Source organism: Equus quagga, chromosome 19 (genome assembly GCF_021613505.1).
Source record: "Equus quagga isolate Etosha38 chromosome 19, UCLA_HA_Equagga_1.0, whole genome shotgun sequence".
Taxonomy (NCBI): domain Eukaryota; kingdom Metazoa; phylum Chordata; class Mammalia; order Perissodactyla; family Equidae; genus Equus; species Equus quagga.
In genome coordinates, this window is record NC_060285.1 from 21847916 (window position 1) to 21866352 (window position 18437).

At 35.3% G+C, this 18437-nt stretch overlaps 1 protein-coding gene across 2 annotated transcripts in view; it reads left to right on the forward strand.

The window, feature by feature from the left end:
• Positions 1-18437, forward strand: part of BLTP3B (bridge-like lipid transfer protein family member 3B) — an 89506-nt gene that overhangs the window by 26554 nt on the left and 44515 nt on the right. For both annotated transcript variants that reach the window (XM_046646756.1, XM_046646755.1), the window contains 6 exons: positions 10073-10235; positions 10927-10965; positions 12331-12422; positions 15373-15562; positions 16141-16281; positions 17452-17622. In XM_046646756.1, the coding sequence (XP_046502712.1) occupies positions 10173-10235; positions 10927-10965; positions 12331-12422; positions 15373-15562; positions 16141-16281; positions 17452-17622 (696 nt within the window). In that variant the 5' untranslated portion in view covers positions 10073-10172. The remainder of the gene's footprint in view (positions 1-10072; positions 10236-10926; positions 10966-12330; positions 12423-15372; positions 15563-16140; positions 16282-17451; positions 17623-18437) is intronic.

The window sequence follows — 18437 nt, forward strand, 5'->3', positions numbered from 1 at the left end:
TGCCTGTTTTTGTACCAGTACCATGCTGTTTTGATTAATATAGCTTTTTTTTAAAAAAAACTTTAAGATTTTATTTTTAGAGTTTTTTTGTTTCCTTTTTCTCCCCAAAGCCCCCTAGTACATAGTTGTACATTTGTAGTTGTGGGTCCTTCTAGTTGTGGCATATGGGATGCCACCTCAGCATGGCTTGAGCGATGCCAAGCACACACCCAGGATCTGAACTGGCGAAACCCTGAGCCCCCGAAGTGGAGCATGTGAACTTAACCGCTGAGGCACGGGGCCAGCCCCTGATTAATATAGCTTTGTAGTCTATTTTGAAGTCAGGAATTCTGATGCCTCCAACTTTCTTTTTTCTCAGGCTTTCTTTAGCTTTCAGGGACTTTTGTTGCCCCATAAGAATTTTAGAATTCTTTGTTCTGTTTCTGTGAAGAATGTCATTGGGATTCTGATTGAGATTGCATTGAATCTGTAGATTACTTTAGGTAATATGGACATTTAACTATGTTTATTCTTGCCATCTATTTGCATGGAATATCTTTCCATTTCTTGATGTCATCTTCGATTTCTTTCTATAATGTCTTATAGTTTTAAAAAAAGTGTATAGATCTTTCACCTCCTTGGTTAAATTTATTCCTAGATATTTAATTCTTTTTGTTGTGATAGTAAGTGGGATTGTATTCTTGAGTTCTCTTTCTGCTGGTTCATTGTTAGTGTATAGAAATGCAACTGATTTTTGTAAGTTGATTTTGTACCCTGCAATTTTGCTGTAGTTGTTGATTATTTCCAACAGTTTTCTGGTGGGTTCTTTAGGGTTTTCTGTATATAGAATCATGTGATCTGCAAACAGAGAGAGTTTCACTTCTTCTTTTCCAATTAGGCTAACCTTTTATTTCTTCTTCTTTCCTAATTGCTTTGGCCAAAGCCTCCAGTACTATATATTGAATAGGAGTGGCGAGAGTAGCCACCCTCGTCTTGTTCCTGTTCTCAGAGGGATGGCTTTCAGTTTTTCACCTTTAAGTATGATGTTGGCTGTGGGTTTGTCATACATAGCCTTTATTATGTTGAGGTGTTTTCCTTCTATACCCATTTTATGGAGAGTTTTTGTCATAAATGGGTGTTGGATCTTGTCAAATGCTTTCTCTGCATCCATTGAGATGACCATGTGATTTTTATTCCTCATTTTGTTAATGTGGCATATCGCATTGATTGATTTGTGGATATTGAACATCCTGCATCTCTGGCGTAAGTCCCACTTGATCGTGGTGTATGATCCTTTTAATGTATTGCTGTATTCAGTTTGCCAGTAGTTTGTTGAGTTTTTGCATCTATGTTCATCAGCAATATTGGCCTGTAATTTTCCTTCTTTCTGTAGTCCCTGTCTGGTTTTGGTATAAGGGTGATGTTGGCCTCGTAGACTGAGTTAGGAAGCATTTTGTCTTCAATCTTTTGGACCAATTTGAAAAGGATAGGTATTAAATCTTCTTTGAATGTTTGGTAGAGTTCTCCAGAGAAGCCATCTGGTCCTGGACTTTTGTTTTTTGGGAGGTTTTTGATTTTTGATTACTGTTTCAACCTCTTTACTTGTGATTGGTCTATTCAGATTCTCTGTTTGTTCTTGATTCAGTTTTGGGAGGTTGTGTGAGTCTAAGAATTTATCTGCTTCTTCTGCATTGTCCAGTTTGTTGTCAAATAGTTTTTCTTAATATTCTGTTATAATCTTTTGTATTTCTATGGTAGCCGTTGTAATTTCTCCTCTTTCATTTCTCATTCTACTTATTTGAGCCTTCTCTTTTTTTTTCTTAGTAAGTTGGGTTTGTCCATTTTGTTTATCTTCGCAAAGAAACAGCTCTCTGTTTCATCGATCCTTGCTACTGTTCTTTTGGTTTCTGTTTCCTTTATTTCTACTCTAACCTCTTATTTTCCTCCTTCCACTGACTTTGTGCTGTTTTTCTTCTTTTTCTAATTCTGTTTAGTGTAGTTTAAGATTACCTATTTGAGATTTTTCTTTTTTTTTATAGTGGGCCTGTATTGCTAGGAATTTCCGTTTTAGAACCACTTTTGCTGCATCCCATAAGAGTTGATATGATGTATTTTCATTTTCATTTGTCTCCAGGTAATTTTTTTTTTATTTCTCCTTTGATATCTTCATTGACCTAGTGGTTGTTCAATAGCATGTTGTTTAGTCTCCACATATTTGTGACTTTCCCAGCTTTTATCTTGTAGTTCGTTTCTAGTTTCATAGTGTTGTGGTTAGAAAAGATGCTTGATATGATTTCAGTCTTAAATTTATTGAGGCTTGCTTTGTTTCCCAATATATGGTCTGTCTTTGAGAATGTTCCATGTGCACTTGAGAAGAATGTGTATTCTGCTGGGTTTGGATGGAATGTTCTATAGACATATCTATTAAGTCCATCTGGTCTAGTTTTTCCTTTAAGTCCACTCTTTCCTTGTTGACTTTCTCTCTGGATGATCCATCCATTGATGTAAGTGGGGTGTTGAGGACCCCTACTATTATTGTGTTTCTGTTAATTTCTTCCTTTAGGTCTGTGAATAGTTGCTTTATATACTTTGGTGCTCCTGTGTTAGGTGCATATATATTCATAAGTGTTATGTCCTCTTGATGGAATGTCCCTTTTATCATTATATAGTGCCCCGTTTGTCTTTCACTGTCTTTTTTATCTTGAAGTCTGCTTTGTCTGTTACAAGTATGGCAACACCTGCTTTCTTTTGCTTGCCATTTGCTTGGAGTATCATCTTCCATCCCTTCACTCTGAGCCTGTGTTTGTCTTCAGAGCTGAGATGTGTTTTCTGGAGGCAGCATATTGTTGGATCTTGTTTTTTAATCCAGCCAGCCACTCTTTCTCTTTTGATTGAAGATTCATTTCATTTACATTTAGAGTCATTATTGATATATGAGGGCTTAATACTGCCACTTTATCTCTTGTTTTCCAGTTATTCTGTATTTCCCTATTTCTCTTCCCTTGTATTTCTGACTGCCATTTCAGTTTCATGGTTTTCTGTGATGGTTTTCTCAGTACTCTATTTATTTATGTTTTGTTTATTGGGTGCCATGAGGTTTCTTTAGAAGATCTCTTATATGAAATAGTTCATTTTCTGCCTCTTATCTCCCTTAACCCAAGCAGGTTCCATCCTTTTACTTCCCCCATCTAATTTATTGTTCTCACAAATTATTCTGTTTTGTGTTGTGAATTTGTGATTAAAATAAAGTGTTTATAGTTATTTTTTATGCTTTCCTTCCGTTTATCTTTTATGTTATAATTAAGTGTTTGCTAACCTGTTCTAATAGAGAGTTGCAGTTTTCTGATTTTGTCTGTTTATCTCCTTGCTCAAGGCTTTGTAAACCTTTGCCTTTTTGTTTTAGGTGTCAGGGTAGCCTTGATCATTTCTTGTAAGGAAGGTCTAGTGGTGACCTCAACTCCCTCAACTTTTGTTTAGCTGGGAAAGTTTTTACTTCTCCATCGTCTCTGAAGGATTGTTTCACTGCATAGAGTATTCTTGGCTGGAAGTTTTTGTCTTTCAGTATTTTGTATATATCATTCCAGCCTCTCCTAACCTTTAAGGTTTCTGCTGAGAAATCTGCCAAAACACTAAATAGGAGTTCCATTGTAAATTATTTTCTTTTGCCTTATTGCCCTTATTATTTTTTCTTTGTCATTGACTTTTGGCAGTTTTACTATTATATGCCTTGGAGAAGGCCTTTTCGTATTGATGTAATTAGGACTTATGTTGGCTTCATATATTTCTAAGTCTGGTTCTTCCCCAGGTTTGGGAAGTTCTCAGCTATTATTTCTTTGCACAAGCTCTCTGCTCCTTTCTCCCTCGTTTCTCCCTCTGGAATACCTATAATCCTTATGTTGCATTTCCTAATTGAGTCAGATATTTCTTGAAGAATTTCTTCATTTTTATTGAGTCTTAATTCTTCCTCCTCCTCTGCCTGAAGCATTTCTATATTTCTGTCTTCTGAATTACTAGTTCTGTCCTCCATAATGTCAGCTCTGTTTTTTAAGGTTTCTAGATTGGTTTTTCTCTCATTCATTGTGTTCATCATCTACAGAATTTCTGTTTATTTTTTCCCTAGAGTTTCAATCTCTTTTGTGGAGAATTCCTTCTGCTCATTAATTTTATTCCTGAGTTCACTGAACTGTCCTTCTGAGTTTCCTTCTAACTCATTGAGTTTCTTTATGACAACTATTTTGAATTCTCTGTCATTTAGATTGTAATTTTCTGTGACTTCTGGGTTGGTTTCTGGAGGCTTGTCGTTTTCCTTCTGCTCTGGAGTGTTAATGTAGTTCTTCATAGTGTTTGATGAGGTGATCCTCTGCCAGCACATAGTGGTAGCATCAGGTCACAGATGCCACCTTCTACCTCTGTGGGGGGCAGGGTGGTGCAGGAGCTGTTTTCTGAACCCACTGTGTCTGCTGGAAGTTGTGCTGAAAGAGCTCATATGTATTTGCCTACTGGCCACAGCCTCTTGGTGGGTCACACAGGAATGTATAGGTGCTCTGGCGTGGATCTGCTTCCTTGGCCAAGGACCAGCCAAGCTGGTGTACTAGGTGGGGGGTGAGGAATGGGGGACACTTTCTTTCACACACACACCTGCTCTGCACTCTTGGGCAGTTCACCTAGGCTGCTGCACTTGGTGGGGGAACCCACACAGTGGCTGAGACACGCCATCCCATGTGGAGCGTTCCTGTGGGCCAGGTTGCCACTCAGAAAGCAGAAGCGTTCCCATGCAGGCCTTCCTGCTGCTCCACCTCCTGTTACAGTCATGCACCTGCTGCTGTGTGAGGACCCACAACCTAGATCACTGCTGCTGGGGATGAGGAGAGGATCCACTCACCTCCCACTGCTTCTTGAGGATTCGGTACCCTTTTCTTCAGATGTATGGCTGTGTGAATGTTTAAGATGCCCTCTTGTGCTTTGTAGGGAATCCTCAGTTGGTTAATGAATGTCAGTTTGGTTGTAACATAGGTGGGGAGAGACTTAAGGGGAACAGCTCACTCCATTATGATGCTGAGGTCACTCAAACATGAACTTCTGGTATTGCTCCAGTTGAAACTATAGTCAATGCATTCATAATTTAATATAAATAGAAAAAAGGAGGGAGAAAGAGAACTCTTAATTGGATAGCTACTTTGTACTAAATGCTTTACATGTTATCTTTAATCCTCACAAAATCTTTTAAGGTTGGTATTATTTTCCCCATTTTACAGATGAACAATTGAGGCAGAGATGTATCACAATAAGTGGCTAAACTAGAATTCAGACCTGTTTGTCTGACTTTTATCCACACAGTCTTTGCAGATGTTGGCCCTTTGGTATGAACTAAGTTAAAGATAGTATTTCATGGGGCTGGCCCAGTGGCGCAGCAGGTGAGTTCACACGTTCTGTTTTGGTGGCCTGGGTTTTGCTGGTTTGGATCCCAGGTGTGGATATGGCACTGCTCATCAAGCCATGCTGTGGCAGGCATCCCACATAGAAAGTAGAGGAAGATGGGCACAGATATTAGCTCAGGGCCAGTCTTCCTCAGCAGAAGGAGGAGGATTGGTGACAGATGTTAGCTCAGGGCTGATCTTCCTCAAGAAAAAGAAAAAATTTCTTGTCAATGATGTATATTTTAATCTTTCTGTCTTTCACTTTTACTCCTTCCAGGCCTATCTTTTTGGGTTTCTGTTGAACTTTTGTCTTTATAAAAGTAATATTTGCTCCTTATAGAACACTAACACACACAGAGAAGTATAAAGATGAAATACATCTAAAACATAGCCACCGATAGGTACTCTTGATATTTGAGATTTTATAATGCATCTCTTACATAACTAAATCACAGTGTATCATTTTTGAACCTTGAATTTTCACCATACATGATAATATAAGCATTCTTTAATATGATTGGAAGCACATATTACTTGATATGAATATAACATAATGCATCATAATTAAAGGGATTATTCCCCTTTGGACATTTAAGTGCTTTCACTTTTTCCCTTTGTAAATATCATTGAGATAAACATTATTGTCCATACCCAGTCAAGATATTGTGTGATTTCTCCATTAACCGCACCTCTCACCCATGTATACACGCACATTCCATCCTGCCCAACACTAAGGATATATAGTCAAATGTTGTGTTCATGAATTAGTCAGATTAGTCTTTGTCCTTCTGTCCTTCTGTCTGTCCTTCCTTCTGTCCTGCCTTCCCCTTGAGTATACTTAACAGTATTTTTGAAGTACAATTAGGCTCATTTATTTCTGTTTACTTTCAGTTTTAGGTGTTTTCCCTCTTCTGGTTGTTTCTTGTTTAATTTTATTTTCTACATATGTAGATTATTAACATGCTTTCCAAAGTCAAAACTATTCAAAGCCAACCCCTCCTCTTGTGTACTCTATCTGCTGTCTTATACTTAAAGATTTTGCTCCAGCAGTTGTCTGTTTTTCCTGTACCATTAATAGTTTTCTTTTTTCTGCGTCATTGTTATCAGCATACAAGCCTGCTAAATTTTCTCTCACCTTAAAAAAATCCTGATTTCTCCCCTACCTCACCAGCCCTTCCTTCTTAATCTCTTTTATTGGTTTCTTTTACATTTCCTTGGCCTTTTACCGGTCCCTGACTACAGTCCTTGAACCATTTCATTTTCTGTCTCCTTCTTGCAACTGTAAATACCATCTGTAACATTGATGATTACCAAATTTATATGTGTAGCTACTGAATGAGATTTGAATATCTGACTACTTAATTGGCATCTCCTCTTGGATATCTGATAGGCATCTCTTAATTAAACTCTTCAAAGCCTAAATTCTTATCCTTAATCCCAAACTTATTTCTCTCTCTGTCTCTTTACCACAGTAAATAACAACTGTATCCTTCTGTTTACACAAACCAAGAACCTTGGAGTCATCCTTGACTTCAGTCTCTACAATCAAATCCTGTTGGCTTTATCTTCAGAATACATCTAGGCTGTTCCCTCCCACCAGCTCCTACTCTTCCATCTTGATCCAAGGCAACATCTTCTCTTAACTGGATTTATCTCAATAGCCTCTTGTCTGGGCTTTCTGGTTCTGTCCATGTTCCCCTTTGATATAATCTCAATAGAGTGATCCTTTAAAAATGAAAGTCCCCTGTTCTTATTGAAACTATCTCTAGTCACTCTCACTTTCACTCAGAGTAAAAGCTAGAATCCTTAGAGTAGCTTAAAATGTCCCATATGATCTGGCCCATGTTATTTCTTTAACCTCACCTTTTATTCTTGCCCTAATTCATTTCCTCCAGCCTCATTGGCCTTCTTGCTATTCCTCAGACTTAGCAAGCATGTTCTCACCTCAGGTTTTTACCATTGCTTTTCATCTGCCTAGAGCATTCTTCCTCCACATATTTGCAAAGCTAGCTCCTTCTCATCTCTGTCCAAATGTCGTCTTTTCAATAAGCCTTTTCCTGCCCATTCTTTTAAAAATGAAAAGATCCGGGGCCTGGCCCCGTGGCAAAGTGGTTAAGTTCACGCGCTCCACTTCGGTGGCCCAGGGTTTTGCTCATTTGGATCCTGGGTGCGGACATGGCACCAATCATCAGGCCATGTTGAGGTGGTGTCCCACTTGTCACAACTAGAAGGACCCACAACTAAAATATATACAACTATGTACTGGGGGTATTTGGGGAGAAAAAGCAGAAAGAAAAAAAAAAAGATTGGCAAACAGTTGTTAGCTCAGGTGCCAATTTTAAAAAGAAACAAAAGAATACCTTGCTACATTGAAATAATAATTCAAGGCATTGCCTTTAAAAAAAAGATTAAAAGATCCTCTGTTTGCACCTCAAATCTTACTATTTTGCTTTGTTTTTTTCCTCCATAGTTAGCAGAATCTGGCTTACTATATATTTAACTTATGTTTTAGTTCTCTGTGTACCCCTCCCCCATTAAGCTCTGTGAAAGCAAAGGTTTTTATCTATTTTATTCATTGTCAAATCCCCAATTCCTGTTAAATTATAGATATCAATTAAAACTTACTGAATGAATGAATGAATAAAATGGTCAAGGCCTTGTATAATCAGTCCCCTCTTTGTCCTTCCAAATTTATCTTCTCTCCTGGCCCTCTTGCTACATTTCAGATGTTTATCTTTTTTCAGATCTGTTTTATACCATGCTCTGTCCTGCCTGAGGACCTTTATATGGTTTATTCCCTCTGCTTGGAATATTCTTTCTTTCCCTATCCCTTTCTTTTCCTTGCCTAGTTAACTTCTACTACTCTTCCTTTAGATATTAGCTCAAAAGTCCCTGTTTCAAAGAAGCTCTGGATTAAGGCCCCCTACTGTATTCTTTCTTAGTCATACTATTTGATCTTCTGTCTCACTGACTAAACTGAAAACTACACAAAGGCAGGGACTTTGAGTGTACTGCTTGCCAGTGTATGTGTCTGAATATGGAATCCCTAGTAAGTACTCAATGCGCTCTGCTTTGAAGGAAGTGGCAGGTTATGCCTATGTGATTAGGAATGGTAGTCTATCAGGAAACTTCGTAGTATTAAAGCAAACATGATTGGTGGTAAGTATAATACAACCCAGCATCGTTGGTCAAACAGAGGCTAAACCTGAACTTTGTATTTCTCAGTTCACATTCTGTGAGAAGATGTGAATACGAATAAAATCTGACTCAAGAAATTTTGGTTTAGAGTCAGTGGAGAAGCATGTGTATGTTGATTGATATTCTTGTTGATATGAAATCATGTAAATAACCGAGTACAGTTTGTTATTTTAATGTTTAATTTCAGAAAAAGATTAAAAGACTGGCTAATAGCTCTTTTGTTAGCCAGTAGTTAATTTTATCAGTAGTTTCACTTTTGAAAAAGTACTTGCTGGGTAAAGTTAGTAATTTTTCGGTTTTTAGGCTTGTTTTGAGGATTAAATAAAGTAACGGATGTGAAAGTACTTTAAAGTATATGTATAATTTATTATTGTTACTATATCATCATCATTAGTTGTGACATTGGGCAAATAGGTTAGTTTCTCATTATGTTTACTCACCTAAAAAGTGGGGATAAAAATAGTATTGACCCTAATGTGAGTTATCATGAGAATTAGGTGAAGTGGTAATGCATGCATGCAAAGAGCCTGGTAAAGAGTAAATCTTTGGAAAGTATTCACTATTATTTTAACTATTATTATTATTTCTTATAAGATCCTTTTTCTTTTTTGTTATAAGAACTTTCATTTTTAAGTCATTATAGGGAATCTGAGTTCTTTAGAATTCAGGATCCAGTCTCCTGTCTGACTTTTGACACTTTCATTAAGTACTTAGTACTTCAGTTATCTAACTCCTATAGAAAGGATAAATGGTATTTGTACAGCTGATTCACGGTTGAGAATATTTGGTATTTTTAAGAGTCTTATGTAGAAAACACCAAAATTGGCTCCTAAAGAGAGTTACACAATCTCCTTCCTCAGAGATCTTTTAGAACAAGATAGATGTACTGTGATTTATTCCTGGAATTATCTGGGTCACTTTCTAAAGCTGGGAATCACTGGATGATTCTAAAAGGAGTACTGAGGTCCTTTGATCATCATTCTTTGGGATGATGAATAGTGGTGGTTCCTGCTGCTGCTACTGCTCCTTCTAAAGGGTCCCCTCACTCTCCTACCTTCCTTGTAGCTTGGTTGGTAGAATAGGAATATCCCTTTCTTATGATGTAGTTTGTAGTGAAGTGAACAAAATGTAAAAGCCATTCCCACTGCCTTGCATAGTGCCTGGAAAATAGTAGTTATGCACTACATATTCATAAATTTGAAAGGCACTCAGAACCATATGCTTGATTATAAATAGGAATATGATATTCAGCTGTATGCCATAAACACTGCAGGCTTAGTGTAAGAGGGTTACATGGACAAGAGAGATCAAAACAATAACAAAACCACATTGAAAAACATGGATTAAAGTACAGCCTATCACTGCTGTTTTGTGTTTCTTCATGCTGCTGTTACACTTTTAATGCTCTGTGTATTCGCAAGAAATGACTGTGGGGTATAGTAACTGACACTAAAATGTCGACATATGTTCTCTTTCAGATTTACCAAAAATTTATCTCCTGACAAGATAAATCTAAGTACCCTTAAAGGAGAAGGTGAACTGAAGAATTTGGAGTTGGATGAAGAGGTGCTCCAGAATATGTTGGATTTGCCAACATGGCTTGCTATCAACAAAGTTTTTTGTAATAAAGCATCTATTAGGGTGAGACTTTGATATCTGTGGAAGGCATTTTCTGTTTTCATTTTTTAATTTCGTCCCTATATTTTCAAATAAATATTTTGTTTTACATAATTCTGTAATGCAGCATAATTAACATAATTTAAAAAGACAGATACCTTTGTTTAATTACATGAATGTGTGCCTTATGAATTTAATTGAAGTCATATATTAATAAATTAATTATTTATAGATTTTAACTTTTTAAAATTTAATGTTAACATTTAAATAAAATTATTGATTGTTAATAAAATAATTTTAATTTTGGCACATATTCAAAGATATTTTTTCATAGGATTTGTTGTCAAATGAGACAGTGTAAATTTGTAGTAAGTAAACACTATTTCAAATGAAGACATTTAGGAGTGGTAAGTTATCTGTTTAAATTATGAAATTAAAATGTGTTTTCAGGACTGGGAAGAAAGATATTGAAGAGAACCTGAAATTCTTACTTAAAAGGTGACTCAGAAAATAGGGACTGGTAGTCTTTTCTTATGTAAAATAGATTTGCTATCAAGAGTGTGAATAAATTACTCAGTTTATTATTTTGCAATTTAAGAAAAAAATCATCTAAGTTGGTATGTCTATCACGATAATAAGAGAACATCTGTGTTGATTACTGTTTTAGTTTTTTTTTAATGATTTGTTTAAAAAGAATTTTTTTTTTTTTTGGTAGATCCCATGGACAAAACTGAAAACACATCCCATCTCTTTGGTGAGTTTTGAGTTACCTGAGAAATAAACATTTACATATGCATATGATCTAACTATTCTGTTAATATTAGTCTTTTGTTTTATAGAAACATAATTTTCTGGCTTTTCCACTAATTTGGTTTCATTTTATCTTGATGGTACTTAGTTTTCTCAGTCCTTAAGTGAGAAGTTTGAACTTTAAAATGGGAGGATATTTAAAGTTTTTCAAGTCTCGAATATTCTGTTCTCAGTTGGTATATTTTATTGCATCATTTAATTCTTTACTGGCATACTGTATTCATTTTTTGAGGAAAATTAGCCCTGAGCTAAAGATCTGCCACCAATCTTCCTCTTTTTGCTGAGGAAGGTCAGCCCTGAGCTAACATCCGTGCCCATCTTCCTCTACTTTATATGTGGGACGCTTGCCACAGCATGGCTTGCCAAGTGGTGTCATGTCCACACCTGGGATCCGAACCAGCGAACCCCAGGCCGCCAAAGTGGAACATGCACACTAAACTGCTACACCACTGGGCCGGCCTCCTGACATACCATATTCTTTTAATAATATTTGATTCAGACTTTCTGTGTTTCTGCTTTTACTGATATAGTGAATTAAATAATATGTTCTTTAATATACTTTGCTTCTTGAGAAAAATTGAAGAAAAATTGGTCACTTGGTCATTTATTAATTCATTCATTCCACAACTATTTATTGAACACCTCCCCTGTGCCCTTGAGGGAACTTAGATTTTTGTAGAGGAGACTGACAGTGAACAAGTAGGCAAATAAAACAGGGCAGTTTCAGATAATAAGTGCTATATTAAAATAGAGAATGAAGAATGACTGGAGTTGTGTTAGTGATGACTACTAAGGACATTAAATTTTTCTTCAAGAAAGAAAAATTATGAGAATGTTTATTTTTTCACATTTCTTGTATATTTCTTATTTTTCATCGTTGTATGTCTTAAATCTTAGGTCTTAGATTGGAATAAGCTTTTAGAAGAGGTTCAGTCCTATATACTAATATATAATCTCCTCTATCAATTAATAATGTAATACATTCTGGGATTAAAGTTTGCATTTCTGTAAAATTTGATGATTTGCAGCAGTATATGGCTACTTCTTACAGTTTTTTCCTCCCATACTCCTGTAGTACACACAGCTTTTTTATCAGATAATAAATGTCTTAAGAAAGGACTGAGCAGATTGTTTTCTGTTTTGGTATTTGTCTTTTTATACCTTTAGGGAGACATTTAAAATGACTCTATTCACTTACTGTTACTTTGCTCCTAAAGAAATGAAAGAAAAAATAGTCCCAAATAACATTTTCATAATATGCATAAAATAAAATATCTAATTGTTTGCATTTTTAATGTATTTTTATTAGTCCCTGGATAAAGTAATAATGGAAATGAGTACGTGTGAAGAACCACGAAACCCTAATGGCCCATCACCAATTGCAACTGCTTCAGGACAAAGGTAAGCTATTTCCATTAATCTGTATGTCTGGCAAAGGGAGTTCTTTTCTATAGTCAGCACTGTTTTCTGCAGTAATGGGACATAAGATAAAATCCCCTAACCTCAAACAGTCTCTATTTTAGTCACCTCTCCCAGGAACGTTTTTCAGTTTTAGTATATACATTACAAAAGTAGCAGAATTGATTTTTAGCATCCTTTTTTTTTTTTTTGAGGAAGATTAGCTCTGAGCTAACATCTGCCCCAATCCTCTTTTTTTAATTTTTGCAGAGGAGGATTGGCCGTAAGCCAACATCTGTGCCTGTCTTCCTCCACTTTTTATATGTGGGACACCTGCCACAGCATGGCTTGATAAGCGGTGTGCAGGTCTGTGCCTGGGATCTGAACCAGGGGACCCTGGGCCTCTGAAGTGGAGCACGTGTACTTAACCCCTATGGCACTGCATCGGCCCCTTTTAGCTTCTTTTATTTGTCTTGCTTTCCTTGATATTAAATAGTAATGATAACCAAAGGTAGAGCAGTAGCAGAAATGGATTCAGAAGAGCTTAGGCATTCTATAAATCAGATGATCTCTTACTTGGTCTCAGAATAGTTTCACTGCATATTATTTATTCTCTGCATCCATGGAACTTGTATGACTCTTAAGAGTTAAGTTAATGCCTTAAAAAATTATAGACCTTTTGGATTACTCTAAAATTCATTAAGTATAGAATGTTCACACTTTATACAGATTGGATTTTAATAGATAAAAATCAGATGATAATAAAGTAGAAGTATGGGGGCATTTTCACAAAGCCTTCTTGAGAAGTTAAAATTGTTCTTAACAAATAGATCTTTAGAAAATTGCTTATTTATTTTTGCATTCAATAAATTTGGATCTTGTACCATACATCGTTTCCTCAAGGCAATATTTCTGCACTATTTTTGGATTGTGCAACTATTCAGGTAAAATGTTCACATAGATTTTAGTGTGATCAGTGCCTCCTCGAGTGGTACAACGTGGCAGTGCTGAACATTTATAGTCTTCTAGGTGCTGTGTAAAACCAGTGATCAAACTTTTGAGGAGGAACATACACATGCAGATAACCACACACCCGTACACACACACTTACCTCCTCCTCTTTCACCAAGTTTTGAACCACTGTTACATTAGTGCATTCTATGAGAATACCCACAGTCTCATCAGTGGCTTTCCACATAGGAATCTAATGGTGATCCATCCACTGCTTTGAGTTGACTGAAGACCAGGTTTATCAGATGTACAGTTTACGTTTGAACTACAGATAATAGTAACTGGGAAAAGAGCTTTCACATTAACTTCTTTGTAGTTTATCTATCATCCAGCAATTTAAGATTTTCAAGTTTAGATTATGATTTCAAGTTTGATGGAGTAGATTAAAGCAATTGGTCTTTAAATTGGCTAGAGTCAGAAAAATTGGAGATAAAGTAGAAAAGTTTATAAGATTATTGAAAGAGGACAAGAAGATCAGGAAAATTGCTATTAATGACACTTATTTTAATTAGGTGTGGCAGAGTGAGATATTTTCTCGATGTGTGCTTGGTGTAGTTGATAGTATCCTTCCTAATTCTTGTTTTTATAGTATCAATAAAATTTATAATTTTGGCCTTGTAGTCATATGATGATAATCGTTAGATTTTGGCGTTTGGCAATATTGTTAATCTACTTCCACGTTTTTCAGACCTACCTGATTATAACAGTCACTTTAGGTTGCTTATTAAATCTACAGAATCTTTTAGGCTCCTTCTTTTGAAATAATGATTCATTAGGTGTAGAAGGGTTATCAAGAATATAAATATGTAATTTTAACAATTCTTTATAGTCATGAAGTTTAGGGAAACACTTATCTAATTGATTTTGTTTTTAGCTAAGAGATTAAAATAGAGGGGAAATTCATAATTAACACATTGGTCCTTCCTTCTGTGCTGGATCTGTGGGCTGACAATGCTCCCACAGATTAATGGTCTAGTAAACTTGTAAGTTCAGAAATTTGATTTTATTACTTCATGTGGAAGAGATAAACATCTATGTTAAGGTTACTTAAACTCAGAATAGACTTATTTGTAAACTGGAATTTCATTTTTTTAATTTCTAGACTATTAAATATTAATTAGATATTTAATTTATGTAAATATACTGATAGTCTGTATTCCAGTCATGCTGTACTACTCATCATTCTCGAAATGTGATCTCTACTCCCTACTTCTCTGTGCCTTTGCTCATGCTTTTTTCTCTAAGATTTCCCTTTCTTCCCATCTCTTCCTGTGGAAAGTTCATCTTTCTTTCCTGGATAGATTTCTCCCTCGTTGAAAGCGGTTTCTTCCTCTACCAAATATACTGATGATTCCTTTATTAAAGCGCTTAATTGCAGACTGCCTCATGTTTCAGTTACTAGGGTATGTGTTTTTTTCCTCCCCAAGTAACTTGTGAGCCCTATAGTGCCACTATATTTTGGTTTTCCTTATGTCCCAGCATCATTCACATAGTACGTGCTTAATAAATATTTGCTGAATTGTATTAGAGAATGTGAACTTTCTTGACCTTATTCCTAAATTATGAGATTATATTCCAGTTGGACTCTGTAGCCTTCTTTATGTCAAGAATTTTGCTCTCTCATTTACTTGATAGATGCTAGTTGTCTCGTGAATGCTTTTTGAGAGTAGGCAGCTTTGGATAGTGATTACAGTAACCTAATTTAGAGAGTAACTTCCAATTTTAAAAATCTTTTTTCACTTTGAGAAGAGCATTTTTATAACTTACGTGTAACCAGGCTAGATTATTGTGTGAACAAGAATTTTTTTTTTGAACAGAAATGAATAATAATATGACAGTTTGTGTACTTGTGTGACAATATTAACAGATAACATTTTCTCTTTTAATGATTTTTTTTTTTCGGTTTTAGTGCATTGTATCTTGTTTCACTTTGTTTTTCCAGTGAATATGGCTTTGCTGAAAAAGTGGTTGAGGGAATTACTGTTTGTGTAAATTCCATTGTCATCCGCATTGGAGCAAAAGCCTTCAATGCGTCCTTCGAACTTTCTCAGCTACGGATCTATAGCGTCAATGCAAACTGGGAGCATGGAGACTTAAGATTCACTCGCATTCAAGATCCGCAGAGGGGAGAGGTCAGAAGTGCTTTCTTTGCTTTCTTTCTTTAAAAAATGTTTTAGTCACTGATAAATAAAAGAGGATGTTTAAAATGATTACTTCTTATGTTACCTAGATTCACATACCACTAGATTTACTCTTTCCTTTTAACTATACTTCTCTTAATCATTTAATTATAAAATGTGGATATTTTAATGTTTTTACTGTAATAAATCTTTCAACTTATACTGAGTCCTATTTTAACTTCTCAGCTACTCAGAATTGAATTTTAAATGTATAAAACTAAAATATGTTATTTAAATTCTTCTTGGTCACGTGAATCAAATGCTCTTTGTACTTTATATTAAAATTAAATTACTTAGAATAAAAGTATTAACAGCTTTACAGCTGAATATAATTATGAAGATGTGTTACTGAATTTGTTGAAAGTATACAATTTTACAAAATAAAAGCATAGTGAGTATATATTGAATGTCATGGAAATTAGTGAAGAGATAGTTTTTATTTAACTTTTTTGTTTTTATTTTTACAAACCTACGTTTTTCTCATTCTATTCTGCATGAGTAAGTGAAACTAATCTCTGTATTCTCCTTAGGTTTTAACATTTAAAGAAATAAATTGGCAAATGATTCGAATAGAGGCAGATGCTACCCAAAGTTCGCATCTTGAAATTATGTGTGCTCCTGTTCGATTAATAACCAACCAATCAAAAATAAGAGTTACACTTAAAAGAAGAGTAAGTCAACAGGATTACCTTTGTGATTCATGTAATAACTATTGAAATTGACAGAAAATTTTAAATAAATTTTAGGTGAAATATTGACATATTAAAACAATGCAAAATAAAAGGAAATATAGTGCCTCAAGTAATATTTGAAGAAATCTAGTGTAATGAGAACGTATTTCAGTCTTCTAGGTTTAGTATTTAGATTTTTCTTTTTTAAGATTTTATTTTATTTTTTTTTCTTTTTTCTCCCCAAAGCCCCTCAGTACATAGTTGTATATTCTTCGTTGTGGGTCCTCCTAGTTGTGGCATGTGGGACGCCACCTCAGCGTGGTTTGATGAGCAGTGCCATGTCCGCACCTAGGATTCGAACCAACGAAACACTGGGCCGCCTGCAGCGGAGCGCGCGAACTTAACCACTCGGCCACGGGGCCAGCCCCTAGATTTTTATTTTTGATAAATTGAATAGATTTCTCAGTTGCCAAATATTTGTTGAACATTAACTGTTTTATAATTTTATTTCTCCTATTGAATCTTGCTCAGGAGTGGGTAAGCAGCAAAGCCTTCATTATCAGTAACCAAAACTACTAGCTTTATAAGGTTATTAAGATATAACTGGTAATTTAGATAAATAGGGAAGATGGTTACTTAAGGATGTCAGAAGTTGAGAGTCTACTGTGGATTGTGATGAAGTTTAATGAAGGAGTAATGAATTTTTTAACTATGGCTCAGTCAAAGCCTCAACAATATGTTTTGTGTTACTAGACACAAATCAGTATACTAAATTAAATTCAAGAGAATGTTTTTGGAGTATGACACTTAATACAAATATTCTGAAATGTGGTTAAAATAGCATTTTAATGGTTAACTAATTTTGATGCCTCTTTCTCTACTAGTATTAGTTTAATAACATAAGTAACTATATGATTTATTAGCTGTAAGTGCGAAATTAAATTATATAAGTACTTGTACCTGTTAGGGTTCAGGAATTTGTTGGTCTTTTCTACCACTGTCCCTCCAAAACTAGGAGATATTTCTTCCATATCATAGGAACTCAATAAATATTTGGTGAATGAAGGATCTATATTTGATTCCATTAAAAAATTTTAAACGTTTTTTTTAACAAAGTGCATTATAAGTTTTATTTCTTGGCTTAATTTTATGAATCATTTTTTCTGACAGTTAAAGGACTGCAATGTCATTGCAACAAAGTTAGTTCTAATATTGGATGACTTATTATGGGTTTTGACGGATTCCCAGTTGAAGGCTATGGTACAGTATGCAAAATCTCTTAGTGAAGCAATAGAAAAATCGACAGAACAAAGGAAGAGTATGGCTCCTGAACCTACTCAGGTATGCTATTAAGTTAACAGGAAAAAAACTTACTTTACATTAAATGGTTTAAAAATCAGAGTGGTTAGTTGTTTTCTTTACAGGAAATAGATTGTAATACTTTGAGTCCAAGAATCTTCTTATATATTTTACTATATAATTTTACATACATGGTATGTATATGAAAAGATAAATGTATTTCTATCTATGTAGTGCTTATTTGGTTTGGAGGTCTGTACTAGACACTAGAGGTTAATAATGACATAAAAGTATTGATGTTATAAATATGTCTTTTCCGAAAGTTAGGAAAATACAATTTAAAAATTACCAAAGCAAAAGCAAAAGGAAGAAACCCAGGTCAGGGGATGGAATGTGAGAATTAATAGTGCAGAAAACCAAAGCCCTGGGGAATTGCCGAAGTTGAACACAAAACTGTTAGAGTTGTCTGATGACGGGGGCAACAATGGGGGAAGCATAATGAGCTATTTAATGATCACTTTCTTAAAATCTGAAGCACTACTAGTTTTGTCCAAAGAGAAAAAGGTTTTCTAATCTTTCCCAGTACTAAATTCTGAGAATTTAACATGGAGATTTTTGTAGAAGAGACATTGAAAATCCCAATGGATAGTGTCTTTTGATGATTTTATAAAAAGTACAATTGAAGTTTTGTATCTACTCTTAATAAAAACTTAAGAGATGGGGCCAGCCCAGTGGCATAGTGGTTAAGTTTGCACGTTCTGCTTCAGCGGCCTGAGGTTCGCTTGCTCGGATGTCGGGTGCAGATCTGCGCACCGCTTGTCAAGTCATGCTGTGGCAGGCATCCCACATATAAAGTA